Here is a 15,603-nt window from a genome sequence, read left to right on the forward strand (position 1 = left end):
GCCAAAATTAACCCTGCAATTCTATATGGTGCGGATTTGTGGGGTCATATGGATTTGCAGGGCCTGTTTAAAATACAGTGTAAGTTTCTCCGCAACTTGGTTGGTTTGCCACAGTCGTCCCCCTCAATCCCCCTTTGTTTGGATTTGGGATGCCCTCCAATTAACGAGCTGGCTAGATTCAGACTGGTTGCCTTCTGGAGGCGTCTATGGACCTCGCCCGACCTTACCTTATTTGCAAACGGGGTAGTAGAAGTAAGGGCAATCAGTGGATCGGAAAAAATTCCCTGGTTCCGAACGGTCAAATCGATCTTGACGGACATGGGCTTAGAGCACCTTTGGTCTTCCCCAGCAGTTAGTATTTTTCCAACCAAACAGGCATTTAAAGAATTGTACTGGTCCACGCTTCGCCTGAACAGAATAAATGCCTCCTGCTCTACTAGCCTTACTGGTAGGTTTCTTTGTTTTAAGTTGGACCCCATACGTGAACTTTACTGGGACACGGTCTCTAAATCCTTAGACAGGAAACTCTTCCACCAGTTTCGGGTGGGCACTTTGCCGTTGAATACCTTCACGAAAAATTGGTCCTCTAGCATCACGGATCAATGCAAATGGTGCCCAGGCCAGAAAGAAACAGAGGGCCATTTTCTGTTTGCTTGCCCCAAATACCATGCACCAAGGACCAAATGGCTAAAACCACTCTTTCAGAGACTGCCCATAAGAAAATCAGAAGAGGCTATCCATGTATTAAAAACTAACACACTGGAAATTATCACAGTGTGTATTGCCAAATATTTGGGTTGGGCGTGGATACTCAGGACAAAACAGTAGCTTAAATCTGGATAGCATGAATTTATTTACTTGTAATCCCATTTTATTTGGGGAAATTTGTCTTAGGGAACTTAACTCAGGATTGTCTATAAACTGTTTAATTCATTTTTAATGCTTAATTCCCTTTTAATGTATGTGTAATTAAATGTTAATTAATTATTGCTTGTAAAATTGTCTTTTATGATTCTTTTAACAATCGAAATAAAGACTTTAAAACCTGAGTAGTGCGCTATACAAGTATCAATTTAAGTATTGTAGTTTTAATACAACCCTTTTTGTCTCCTTCTCTTCTTTTCTTTCTCTTTTCGTTGTTCTTCTTGGTTTTCTCTTTTTTTCGATTAGCACATACCGATTTGAGAATCCAGCCATAGAGGTATTGTCTTAAATATAAATATTTAAAAATAATTTCTTGATCACTAATTGTCCTCTGGTGGTTGGGTGTTTCCTGTACTAAGGTACAGTGCACTGCTACTTTTCGAATGACTACACAGAAACATAATATGCACTACATTTGAGAATGTTATTAGATGAATGTTTAGTATGTCTAGTCAATATACATTGATTTCTGCTTGTGCTATTGACTTTTACCAGTGTTGCTTGAATTTATTGGTTTCCACACATTTGGGTGTTTTATGCCTTTAGTTTCTTAAGAGGTAGCCATTGGCGACATGAGATATATATTTTTTGGGCTACTCTAGAATACTGGGCTATCTTCTTGTTAAATTGTTTACTTTTATCAATTTGTGGACATTGTGTTATTTTGCCCTCCTTGAGTTTACCGTTTGTATTTCCTAGCCCTGAAGAGTTGTCGGACATTGGTTTTTGACAACGAAACACGTGTCGGCTGGCTGTTCTGTTAAAGTATATCATCTACGTGGCTAATAAACAGACAAGAACGAATATCACCTCCTCACCGCCTGGACTGTATTATATGTGCTCTATGAAAATTGTGATCATTGAATCAATTATTATAAATGTGTGCACAGGTTCCTTTCCGAGTACCATCAAGCGTCCAGCGGCTTCCCTTTGTCGTCTTCCTTCCAGGATCCAGACTTCAGAGCCCGACGAGACCCGGATTCCCAGACCTCTCCGACCTCAACCTACGTCTGCAGCACAGCTGAGATCCGTGGGTGCGACGAGACACGTGGGACCGGCCATCTTGAAAGAAACTGCACTTCGCTTCTAGCACGACTCCCGAGGTAAACTCGACCAAGTGCTTTGGGGACTGAGAAGCCCCAGTCCCGAGCAGCCCCTGCACCGAAGATCAGCCCCCCAGCCTCCACGAGATCTGCGTGGGGTCCTTCTGCTTGTCTGCTGCTCGACGCGTTGTCTGGACACTTGCCGGCTGGCTAGTGGCCTCCTAGACGACGAACCTTTGAATCTTTGCTGCTGGTCTGGTTGCCCCAGACTGGCCCTTGCTCCCTTCCAAAAGAGGGGCACCCCGGACTCTCCTAGTCCGCACCAGACGTCTTTTCCACTCACCGCGTGGGTTGCCTTTGCCAAGGCCTGTTGACTCCAATTCCGGGTCCGACACCGCCGACAGCGAGAGCCTGCGTGGGACAGCTCGTGCCTCCATCCTGGTCGTCTAAGACACCTCCTGGTCCGCGTGGCTGCAGAGTCAAGCGTCCACTCTTCACCTGATCGCGACGACAGCACCTGGTTCCTTCCTGGTTCCACACCGGTCACTGGCTAGTGACTTTGAACACTGTCCCCTCTGCTTTCAGGTCCTCTTTTTCACCGATCCACCCTTGGATCGCACCGGACATCTTCCTCCTGGTCGCCTGCAGCATCTTTTCTTTCAGGCTCCATTGACTTCAACGCGAGAACCCGACACACTTTGGCACCTATGCACCCGCAGCCCGTGGGTGAGGTAACGAGAGCATTTCGGTGCTCAAGGGTAGTTTAACTGTCCTAGTGTCCAGTTCCACAGTCGTTTTAGTCCTACCTAGTCAGGATTGTCCGTACTCACCTTTAACTTGAACTGTACTGTCCATAGACGTTGTTAGGCATCTCGCATGTGAGTTCACACTCTGCACACGCGTTCCGTGGGCCTCCTATTACTTACCTAGAGTTAGTGTAGCGTGGGCCCATCGATCCTACAGCCTCTGGACAGCTCCATCCCTTTTATCGACTTTCACATTCCACTTACTTAGTATATGGTTTGTCGTGCCCCTAGGGCACCATTGTAAAATTGTGCAACTTGTAGTATTTTTCGTAAGAGATTGTCATGTGCTTAGCCCTCTGACCTCATAAAGAGTTCAGAGGTGTTTGTTAATAATAAATATACTGTTTATTTTCATAACAACCTGTGTGGTGTCCTTTCATCTGGTATTCAAGGGGTTATATTGTGGTAAAACAGCTGGCTTCACATGCCAAAAGAGTTTAGCCTAAGACTGCTTTGTCCATGCTACCATTAGGATAGATGGTCTATAAGGTTGACTTACAACCAATCACCATAAGGGTTCTTTGGACTGATACAAGGTGATCACTAGAACTAGTGAGTATCATATATCAGGCCAACTTCTCACAAGCCCTGGAAAGAAAAGTTCGAGGATGTTAGCCGTGGGGAGCCCTCCCTTGAAGAAGCCTGTGAAAAGGCGACAATACGGTGCCCCGTCTCCGGGGAGGAACACACCAACAGATGGCCTGGCCTCTGAAGAAGGGACCACAGGGGACGACTCCAGAAGAGACTCGGAAGGGCATCCAGGTCCCTCGATCCACCCACAACTTAACCGGAGCCGGTGAGGAAGACTCCTGGTGCCGAAACGGCGCCGGCTCAGCCGCTGGTGAGGCAGCTGCCTGTTCAGAGGACCGAGTGAGACTCGGGGGCAAGCCCGGAGTCACGGCTGTCTCCTGCGACCCTACAGTGAGCCCCGTAGGGATTTGCGGAGAAGCAGGGACGCCAGGCGCCGGAGAGGGTAGCCCCGAAGGACCGCACCTCGACAGCAGCTTACTCCTACGACCTGGAGCCAGAAATTCCGGCGCCGGGGCCGCCGGCGACTCCGTGGAAGGTGCGCGCGAGGCAAGGGTTCCGGGAACGTCTCAGGAGATGGAGTAAAGGCCAAAGAAGCCTCCAGCGCCACCGCATAGGCTGTCATTTGGCCCCTAGTCGCCTCTGCGGATAGGAAGGCGGCAGGCGGGGGCGCATGTCACGGGAGGAGCAGGCGCCCACTGCGAAAAGAGGACAAGGTCTTGGAGACATATGAAAGGACCTACCAGCCGACAAGCCACGCTGCGAAAGACTAAACCGGCGGTTCCTTGCCTCCGAGATAGGGGACGGAAGCTGGGATGACACCGACCTGGACGAGCGCCCAACAGCAACTTCATCCGGCGCTCCTGCCGGGACTTAGGCTTAAGGTGCTGGCAGGCGTCGCAGCTCTCTGAGTCGTGGTGTTCACCTAAGTACCACATGCAAATCGGGTGAGGGTCCGTCGCTGACATGGGACGCGCACAGGAGGTACTCATCTTGAAGCCCGAAGGCATTTGCACACTGTTCCACTTAATGCCAAGCGTGTAAAAGAATAGACGGCCCAAAAACAGGCCAAGACATAATCCAGATCCACGTTGCACGCGAAAGAGAGAAAAAACTGACGTAGGCGCGCCGGGGTGGGACTTATGTATCCTTGCTGACGTCATGGATGCGTATGACGTCAGGGCGGAGTCAGGTGGTGCCTTACCCACGGCGTGCAGGGATGCTGAGGCAAAAAGTTTTCCAGATCCAGTCTCACGCCTGGGGATAATTCTACGTTAAGGAATCTGCAGCTAGTAGTCTCTATCAGATAGGCAGGTCATCAAGACGCTCCCGAATATCCTCCCGAAAGACGCTATCCCACAACCAAGCATGGGGGCGGAGGGCCACAGAACTTGCCATAGCGCGGGCGAGAGAATCAGAGACATCCAAGGCCAAACAGAATAAATGCAGTTAACTCCCGACCATCCAGCACATGGTGCCACAGATCAGCGCGGACACCTTCGTGGGAGGTGCAAGACAGAAGGGACTCCGCGGAATCCCATAGGCCGGAGGTAGCCCTGGCCAACAAAAAGTGTGTTGAACGCGTGCGGAGCAGCACTAGTGGAAGCAAAAATGTTACGCCCCCAGGAATCCAACCACCGGGCCTCCCGTGGCGGAGGGAGCAACACCGAAGGCAAAGAAGGAAAAGCAGTCTGCAGGACAGAGCCCTAGGCAGATGGGTGGGAAAAAAGACAGACTGGATCGCGTGGGGCAGAACGGTGGCGGTGGAGTAGCGGCTGAGGCACCGGATTCTCCGTAGCATGACGCCCCAAGGCACCTAGAAGAGAGTTGTGGAGCAAAGCTTCAAATGGAAGCAGCGGCTCCCCTCCACCAGAGCCCTAGTGGAGAACCTCCAAAAAGGGGTCCGTTGGCAGTGGAGCAACTGGGTTGCACATTTGTGGAAATGGCCCAGACAAAGGCTACACTTGCCTCCGTAGGGCGTCGTGGGGGAGAGAGGAACTCTTCCGTGGGCAAAGGCTGCTAACTAAGCAGCCCATCCCGTGCCCTGCTGGAGGAAGAAACAGCCAGACCCTGGAGGATGGAAGACCCATGGACGAGTGCGGGCCTGAGGGGTCTCCGGAGAAGCCAGCGGGGCAATCAACTTCAAGGTGCGGAAGAGCCGGTCCGGGGACAGTGGACGTGGAGATAGTGTAGAACCCACCCTGGAAGCTGCCGAGGAAAAGGCAACAGCGCCGCGTCCAGTCTCCGGTGAAGAGGAGACAAGAAGACGATAATCCTCCGGAGAGAAAGGAATATCAGCAGAAGAGTCGACGATCTGCCGTCGGGAAGGTGCCGGGGAGTCCGCCATGGGCACCGGTGTGTCCTCGATTGGCGTCAAGTGCCCACCAGGGGTGCCAAGTCAACCTCCACCACCACGTGCCACATAGGAGAAAGGGGCGGGGTCGGTGCTGAAGTGGGCAATTAATGGCGCCGAAAAGGCGACAGCTCGACCTTCGACGAGGCAATCGCCTGCGCAGAGGAACGAGAGGGACTCAGTGGGCGTGGGGGTGGGAGGGGCCGCCCCGCCGGGTCCCGGCCACCACCTGCGGCGCCGCCATGGCTGGGGAGGAAAGCCGTCGGCGCCGGAAAGGCGTCTACTCGGCCTCCGGTAAGACAGCCGCCTGCCCAGAGGTCCGAGGACGACGAGCCGTGAGTCCCGGTGAGGCGAGGCAGGGGCGCCATGGGTTGAAGAGGATTACCCCGTAGGGCCGCACCGTGACAACACCACACCTCCAAAGCCTGTAGCCGAACTCGTTGCCACCGGGGGCGAATCCGCTGGCGAGTCTGCGGTAGGCCCCGCGCATGGCGAGGAATCCACGGACGTCTCAGAAAGAGAAGGGGGCCCAAAGAAGCCTGCAGAGCTGCAGCATAGGCCTTCATTTGGGCCCTTGTCGCCCCAAGGCCAGGAAACGGCAGATAGGGTGGCAAAGGCGCACGTACCGAGAGGAACCCGCGCCTTCTGCAGAGCGAGGACAGGGCCTCGGTGACAAGCTGCAGGACTTACCGGCGGGCGAGCGATGCCCGTGTGGCCTCGTGAAGGACTATGCCGCAGCTGGAATCGGCGGCTTGGGACCCCTCCGAGATTGGGGACGGATGCTGTGATGAGACCGATCTGGACAAACGATCTGAAAGCAATTTTATCCAGCTCTCCCGCCGGGACTTCGGCTTGAGATGCTGTCAAGCGTTGCAGTCTGTAGAATCATGGTGCTCGCCCAAACACCACATAAAAATAGGGTGAGGGTCCGTCACCAACATCTGATGCGTGCAAGAAGAACACGTCTTGAAACCCGAAGGCATTGAACACTGTTCCCAACGCAAAGGCATTAAAAGGGCCTGAAAACAGGTCAAGGGAACTCACTCCGGATCAGCTATGCACGCGGAAAAGAAAGAAACTGACGTCAGCGCGCCGGGTGGGACTTATGTTAACTTGTTGACTTCACGTCCGCGGACAACGTCAGAGCGTAGTCACCTGGTGCCGCCCCCGGCGTGCAGAGATGCTGTGACAAAGAGTTTTCCGGATCCAGTCTCATGCCTGGGGATACTTCTACATTAAGTAATCTGCGGCTAGTAGTCTCTATCAGATAGAAGGCATCACTGCCCCAGCAGTTCAAGTATCACTGGTGCTGTCTTCGTTGTCCTCTGGAGGAACCTTGCGAGGTGTGAGTTTTTTTGATAAAGTACATGGCTGCGATAGGGGTTCAGAAGATATTTGTCGCACCCTGGTACTCCACCAACAGTCGGGCAAGGAATAACATTGAGTACAGAATCTCTGCCTGTTGGGATATTTTTCTGGAAGATATTCTTTGCGCACTGCTTACACCATCGCGGTGAAATCGGCTAGAAGGCTATTGAATTGTCATGGTACCTAATGATCTGTTTGTCCCTTACCAAACACAGCACTGTGTCCCGATCACGGTAGTTCAGTAACTTTGCAATTATTAGTCGGGTGGGGGCCCGGTTGGCGGTCTCATTTCCAGCAATCTGTGTGCTCGTTCAACAACAAATGGAGAGATTGTCCCCTCCAAATATCTTTTTTTAGCATAGTTTCGACATAGATTTCTTTCTTCCCTGTGTTTGTCGACTCAGGGACCCCCATAATGCGTATGTTGTTTCTTCAAGGCCGTGCTTCTGAATCCTCGTTCTTAGCTTGAATGACAGCAGGCACTTTTTCTATCTGGAAACACTTGGTTGATACTGCACCTACATCATCTTCAGCTGTAAAATTGCGGTATTCAGCATCATTCAGGCAGGTGGTGGGTTTTCCAACGTGTTGGTCAAGGGCTCCATTAGACGATGCAAGTTATCTATTTTTCCGTCTATGGAGTTCAGACTTTGTGTATCTCCAGCAGTGTCGTCTCTAGGGCCGAGGCCTCCGGGAGGGCCATCAACAATACTCTATCCTCAGAGACGGCTTGCTTGCCCTCTCCAGGGTTGCTGCTGGCTTGGAAGGTCAGCCGAGTCTGATTCTTGTCTGGCCCTTCCATGTATATGCAGAACCCCTCTGCTTCTCTGTCAGGGGGTAGCACAAGTACAGCAGAGATAGTGCACTGTGTGAGCGCCTAGACTGGGCCGCAGGGCAGTGATGGGTATCAGTGTCCTTCCTCTCATAGATGTTGGCGAAAGAGCAGGGTCTTTGATCGGTCCAGCAAGTAGAGGCACAAGCACTCCACCACTGTGTCCCAAATGCGCAGTAAAGCACCCCAAGTGTTTGTGGAGCTGTGTCATCCTATTTCAATTATTAATATTCAGGGAAGAACATTGATGAGGTACCTGGCGCAGGATGAGTGACACACAGTGGCTCCCAGCTTGCCACAGCCCTGCTCCACCACCTCTTACGGGACCAGCGCATGTGTACACCTCCCTGGTTTCGTATGCGCTCATCAGTACTGCAGCCAGAGAGGGAAGGTAAGGAGAAGCAGTTGTGCACCAAGTCTCATGCGCAGTGTGTCAGCAGGGCTATGACGATCCGAGTGATTGAGGCCTATCGCCCCACAAAGCCTCCCACTCACATAGTGCGCAGGCCACAGTGCATTTTACAGGCCTTATTTCTAAATGGGGCATGCAGGTGCGACTAGATCCAGAGGTACTCACAGTTCATTCACTGTATTTCTCTTTCCGGTAGTGGCAAGAGAGGTCAGGCCGCCGCACCGCAAGCCGGGCAATCTCTGCCACAGCGCTTAATACAACAATCTCCAGCGGGTGCCACAATCTCAGCACTAGTCCGATGCTACCAACAGTCTCTGCATCGCCTTCATTGCTCTCGGGCCCAATTCATCATGTGTAGACGCACAGGACAGTTTCAGTACTGCTCCACACACCCCAACCATAAACAAATCAAGTGGGGGCCATGAAGTTCTTAAGTATTGGTACCGCCCCGCCTCAGATCTGCACACGGTGCGATCTCAGGCCAACATGCCCGAGGCGGCGCACAGTGTGTCTTCCCAGGCTCCAACCTGTTTCATCAGATCCGGTCTCTACTGCAGTGTATTTCTATCCTATTGTGGTGGCTTTGGAAGGCAGATGTGTAGGACTATTCCGCCTGGCCCGCAGAGATCCACTACAGTGCGGCCATCTTGCGCCGGGCACTCTAGCGCCCCCGGAGTGTGGGACTTGGAATTATTCAGGAAGAATTATGTGGATGCCCTACTAATAATATTAGATTTGAGATGCAAGGAATTCTGAGAAAGAGCAACACACTACGCGTTTTGGGGAGTATTCAGTAGAATTCCATATTCTGGGGAGAATGTGGAGTTCATAACTTAGCTCTGAATGGCTCACCAAGTTCAAAAACTTAATGTGGTGGTAACCTACTTTTGAATATTCTCCAATTCATTAAAAGCTGGACAAGACAAGGGTTGAAGGAGCAACTTATCCAAGTGGCTGCGTAGAAGAAAACTGTGTTGATGGAGGAGACAACTATATTTCCTCGACTTTAATCTAAACACTGTCAGCAGGAAGAGAGCATTGATGGTTATATAACAAGAACTTTTTAGCTAGAGGATGTCTGGCTTTAAAGTTCTATCATGTCTGACTGAGGGTGGAGAACAGAAGTAGAAGTTCCACCTCTCAGAGGCTGACTTCGAAAAGGCATTTTGGAAAGCCTGGCCCATGATCTAGATTGATTTTAATTGTATTTGACTGTGGGATCTCCTTGTACATGCACGAGGGATGGAGCAATTGAATATTCCTTAGCTGATGACTCCCTTCCTCTTCTGAGTTTTTTCTTTAAACTTTACTATCCGCTATCCTATCTTCCACTCGTCACAGATAGAGCTCCTGTGGGTTTTTTTTTATGACTGTACTTTTGGGGAATTGCTTTAATGAAACCTGTTGCATCTTTTTTAATTAGCCGATCTCTTGGTACATATGGCATGACCATTGCATGTTGTTCTTTTGCTCTTTCACCTGGGATTGAAGATTTTGAATTATTTGTTGTCTTGCTATACCCAAGAAACAAATGTAATCTTACATCTTAAAATAAGATATTGATATAAATTCCAAACGAACTGCACAGCTACAACTCATTTGTGAGAATTTTCATGCATAAATCAGCGAGAAGTAAACAAAAGACTTACCGCTTCTTTATGTGATGATGTTTTACTCTGATAATCTAATATAAATTCGGTTACCCTGCTGATGACCTCGCTGGAATCTAACCCAGTAAAGCTGTGTCCATTTTTAACCCGAGTTGCTTTTACAAAGCTGGAAAGTTCAGCACTGCACAGAAAACAAAAAGAAATTGTTACAGATGACCAGTTTAACCAATCCCAGAATGCTGAACTGACGAATAAAGATTCTAGACACTATAAAGTTATCCAAAACCCCAATCCTAGCCTGCCTGTTATAAATCTCTAACATCATCTATGTTTTACCCATATAAATCCTCAACATTGTTAGGTCTGTCACATAATTACACCTTCAAAGTAATAGCAGCCTTAATGCACTCAGTAATCAATAGTAATCAGCGTACAATAAACTCAACACAATGAATCAACAATTTTCACAACAAAGTGTGCAACGGGTGAGAGGCCCTGCAAGCCTACTATGACTTGACACGAAAAGAATATATCCAGACAGTGATCTGGAATGACCCAATGCACTACAAAATGCGTCAAGGACGCTTAAACATTTATAAGCAATGGTAATGGATACAGTTATTAGTTCAATATATCATGGTCAGAACAGCATCAGATGAAACAAACAGTGCACAAAAGTAATTCACAAAATAGCACGTCTTGGTGTCTTGTATCCGAAGAAGTTTAATTCACATTCTTCAAGATCAGATGAGAAGAACATAAACGAAGTGCTTCACAACAGCATCCAAGTGTTTAAAAATCCCAATGCATTTCGGGCATAACAGGATAGCCCTTCATCAGGGGAATCTATCAACAATAGAAATCATAATCTTAGTAGTAATCTATAATAATACACAGAACTCAGCAAAAAGAGTAGAGGACCCTGCTCAATGTTAAAGCAAAATGGCCAAGCGCAAAACGTGTAAAACCGCAAAGAAAAGAAGTAAAAAAGTGCAAATAATCAAAGTAGAAAAATGTGCAATGAAACGACATGCAGTGCTAAGCGTCACCGTGCAATCTATACCCTGCTAGCAACCACTGGTCTGTGTCACACAATACACAAGCTCGAGGTGAAGGATAATCAATATAGTGAAAAGAAAATGGTACAATCGTAAAGCTTACTAGCAAACCAAAGACTCGACGTCCTGTAATTTCCGGAAGCTCACTGAAAACGTGAAACCTCAGTGTTACTAATGTTACATGAGAGACTTTAAAGAAGGTACCGTTACAAAGTTGAATAACTCGTACTCACCAACAGCAAGAAGTGTTGGTGACTTCACTGTCAACGGTGAAGTGCGTTGGAGAATTAATACCACACGACGTCTGTGTAAAGACGAGCTGTAGGAGAGTAGGGTCTGCAATCCTATGATCACCCAGATTTTTGCTTTTTGCTGCACTGGTTTACGACTTTCCCTGGCTGTGGGCCTGCTAATCAGACCCACAGCCTAGCTGTTCTCTCTATCCAAATTGTACCCAGGTACTGAATTGGCACTGGGCCCTCTCCAAGTCCCTGTACCCAGGGCTGAGGTGCACCCAGAAGTCTCCCAGGGGCTGAAGCATGTATTGTGCCACCCCTGGATTGACTAACTAAAACTGACACAACTGGCTGCACGACAGCTGGGGCAAGGTGGTGTACTCACCCTTTGCTTTAGATATAGTATACCTATATCTAACCCTAAAAAATGGACACACAGATCTCCTATCAGTCACTCCTATAGCAGGCCTTAACCGTCCTGAAGGCAGAGTGCTTGGAATCGTGTGAGATGGTGCTCTGGCATGAGCTGAGCCTGTCTGCGGCTTTCGGGATCCATCCCTTAGCCGTTTCCATGATATCGCATACCATATACTCTTAAGTGCATTATAATCCTCGCGGTTATGTGCCAACTCTGGTATCGCTTTATCAAAACATGTCGAGTAAGGTGTCATACGAATTGGAATACTAACCCCATGCCAATTCTGGCGACGGGGTTAGCATTCCACCCTTCTAGAGGGACACGACATGCCTGTAACCTATAACCCGGTTAAAAGTCAGACAGAGCCTTAGCATCCACAAAATGGATGCTGCCACCGAGACACAAGTCTGCCCTCCTGCTGCTGGGAGTCCTCCCAGAGCAGGAGATAAGGACAAAGGGTTTCCTGCCAGGGGCGGTGCCAGCACCGTCCCAGACAGGGTTTTGTGTATTGTAGGTAGGCAGGGCTTTAGAGGAAGGTGACTGCACGTGGCACCCCGGTGCTTACTGTGCATAGGCTGGCTGGAACCAGTTCCAGGGTCACTCCAGACCCTGTGCTGGGGAAAAGCCCGCCAAGGAAGTGGGTGTAACCACCCCCCTCCTAGTCCCACCCATAGGGCAGGACTTAGTCGCGTGCCAGCCCCCTTTTACAGGATAAAGGTAGAGACTGGCCCTCTTCCAGATCAGATCATCTTTGGAATCAAGATACCACTTTCCACGAAAGGACTTCACGATTTCTTCCTCAAGATTCTCCCTTGTGGCTAAGGAGTAGTCACCCTGCATCCGCAGGCACCATCTAAGAACACTGCGGTCTGCTGCACGTCCTTCCTCCGGAATCCGACTGCCCAGCTCGACGAGACCCGGCTTCCCTGGCACCTCTGACCTCTACCCACCTCTACAGCACAGCTGAGAACCGTGGGTGCGACGAGACCTCGAGGGACCGGCCATCGCCAAGACTGCACGACTTCTGCACAGCAAGCCCACCGAGTAATTTCCTGGTGAGTGCTTTGGGGTCCGAGAAGCCCCCACCCTGAGCAGCTCCAGCACCGAAGAGCAGCCCCCCAGCATCTCCACGATCGGCGTGGGGCCCTTCTGCCTTCTGCTGCTCACCGCGTTGTTTGGCTACTAGCCCGTTGGCTTGTGGCCTTCCTGACGACGCCCGACGACATTTCTGCTGCTGGTCTGGTTGCTCCAGACTGGCCCTTGCTCCCTCCCAGAAGAGGAGCACCCTGGACCCTCCTGGTCCACTCAAGACGCCATTTTGAGTCCACCGCGTGGGCTTGAATTAGCCAAGGCTTGTTGCCCAATCCTGGGTAACTTCGACGCCAACGACTTCATCCTTCGTGGGACAGCTCGCACCTCCATCCTGGTCGCCGACAACGCCTCCTGGTCCGAGAGACTGCAGAGCCCAGCAGCGCCCACTCACCTGACTGCGGTGACTTCGCCCGGTGCCATCCTGGTGCCCACTTAATCACTGGCTAGTGATTCAAGAACTTGGTCCCCTCTGCTTTCAGGTTTTCTTCTTCCTTGATCCAGGCTTGGATCCATCGAACTTTCCTTCACTGGTCGCCTGCCAGCAACTTCTTCCTTCCAGGCTCCTGGTCCGGCAACGAGATCCCCGACGTCTTTTCAGACCTATGCAGCTGCAGCCCCTGGGCTAGGTAACTTCGGCACTTCGGTGTCCCAGCCTAGCCTCACTATCCTAGGGTCAGGATCCACTGTCGTTTTCTTCCTACCAGGTCGGGTTCGCCCGTGAACACTAACTTTGCCTTTACTAGCCTCCATAGACTTTGTCCCGCATCCCGCGTGAGAGTGCACACTCTGCACCCGAGTCCCCTGGGCCTCCTAGTAGTAATCTAACGATTCCCTAGTCCAGTCCTAGCGATTCCAAAGCCTATTAGAACTGTTACTTACCTGCTAGTAATTCGCATTCCACTTTTAGTGTATATGGTTTTTCGTGCCCCTCGGGCATTTGTGTAACGTGCTAACTTAAAAGTATTTTCGTAAGAGTTTTGTTGTGTGCCTAGCACCCTGTCCTCATAAAGAGTACAGGGTTGTTGTGATTCTAATAAATACACTGTTTATTTTCATAACACTTGTGTGGTGTCCTTTCACTGGGTGTTCAAGGGGTAATGTGATGGTAAAACAGCTGGCTTAACACGCCCTCTAGAGTCTTAGCCTTAGACTGCTCGTATCCATGCTACTAGGATAGCTGGTCTATAAGGTTGACTTACAACCAATCATCAATAAGGGTTGTTTGGACTGATATATAGTGATCACTAGAATAGTGAGCACTGCACATCAGGCCAACTTCTCACACGAGCTATCAAGCAAAAACCGAACGAAATGGTCAGCTGACTGTAAAATTAAATAAAAGCATCATCTGGTCTGTAAATTTCACTGCAGCATGCGCTTACCTGAACGAATCTTTTAACAACTCCGCAAATCCCGCAGGCTGAAACACACGCTAGCAACCATGAGAACGAGTGAAACCCAATGTGCTTATGGGGACAGATACGATCGACTGTTAGAGGAAGGACTGAAAGCTGAAAGCCAAACTCGGCGGCCATCTTGGAATAGTCTCATAAGACCAACTAACTATACTACACACTGTGAAAAGACCGAAAAGAGTAGGGACAGAGTAACCACCACGCAAAGAAAAAGGAAAATAAATAATTAAAATTAATAATTAGAATTAGAATTAGGTGCGCTGGCACGACATTTGCAAGAACATGGTAGCAAAGAGATACAGCAGTACACAATAATAATCCTCAAATGGCGAGAATAGCGTTCACAAAATTTGAAAAAAGGACAGCACATGATGAATATATGATAATGGTTAGCATTGCGGTTGTCAATGAGACAAGAATTATCTGGCAATATCAGTGATGCATACAAGCATCAGTATTATGCAAAAACAGTAACACAGACAAGCATCAGTGTTATGCACAAACAATGTTAAAGAAAGCAAGACAGATCAAATTTATCATTAAGCCCTAAAGGGGATAAGGTTTGCAAAAACCAAATCCAATAAACCTCACGTTGTAGTAAAGATTTCGTAATATTCTTGTCTGGTGACGGTTGTTGTTGTTCTAGTACCCCAAAGCGAAATTGCGCAATGCTATGTCGATTGGTGTTCCAGTGTACGGCAATGGGTGAACTGGCGTAATTATTTCTGATACGACTTTTATGTTCAGTTAAACGGGTACGGAGGTTTCTCTCCGTTTTCCCCACGTAACACAAGTCACATGGGCACTTGAGGTAGTATATCACATGTTGACTATTACAATTGGTGTTATGTCGTAAAGTGATCTTTTTACCAGAACGAGGATGTGCCAAAGAGTTGCCAGTGATAGCATTATTGCAATGAGAGCAGTTTCTACATTTGGATAATCCTCTTGCAGGTGTAGTGCGCTCTTGGGGAGATTTGTTCAATAATTCTTTGAGGTTACGTGATCTTTTGAAAGCGAAAATGGGATTTTCTGAAAATACCCCTTTGAAATCAAGTTCAGTCTGAAGTAGGACCCATCGGTCCAGTATACTTGCTTTGACCAGTTTAGAATGGGTCGAATACGTTGAGACAAAAACTTGTCTATTGGGATTGGCATCCTTTACAGATTTCTTAAGGAGATCTGTACATAGTAGAGTTGAAGATCTGGCAGCCGCCTGATCAACAACTGTCGGAGGGTATCCTCTTTTTAAGAATTTTTCTTTAGCTTTGTGAATGGTCTGCATGCCAACTTCAGTGTTAGAAGAAATGCGTTTAATTCTCAGGAACTGAGAAAAAGGCAGATGGCGTTTAAGCGACCAAGGGTGGAAACTCTGATAGAGCAACGCATTGTTGCGGTCAGTGGGTTTTTGAAAAATAGATGTTTCAACAGTCGGAGGCGTCAGTGTTATCTTGACATCAAGGAAAGCGATGCTTTTCGGTTCAATCTGATGAGTAAATTGAATTCTA

At 49.0% G+C, this 15,603-nt stretch overlaps 1 protein-coding gene across 5 annotated transcripts in view; it reads right to left on the reverse strand.

Moving 5' to 3' along the window:
• TTC3 (tetratricopeptide repeat domain 3) overlaps window positions 1-15,603 on the reverse strand; it is a 1,911,479-nt gene that overhangs the window by 196,229 nt on the left and 1,699,647 nt on the right. For all 5 annotated transcript variants that reach the window (XM_078656864.1, XM_078656865.1, XM_078656863.1 and 2 more), the window contains one exon: window positions 9,916-10,057. In XM_078656864.1, the coding sequence (XP_078512990.1) occupies window positions 9,916-10,057 (142 nt within the window). The remainder of the gene's footprint in view (window positions 1-9,915; window positions 10,058-15,603) is intronic.

This window comes from Lissotriton helveticus, chromosome 8, assembly GCF_964261635.1.
Source record: "Lissotriton helveticus chromosome 8, aLisHel1.1, whole genome shotgun sequence".
In the NCBI taxonomy this organism is placed as follows: Eukaryota; Metazoa; Chordata; class Amphibia; order Caudata; family Salamandridae; genus Lissotriton; species Lissotriton helveticus.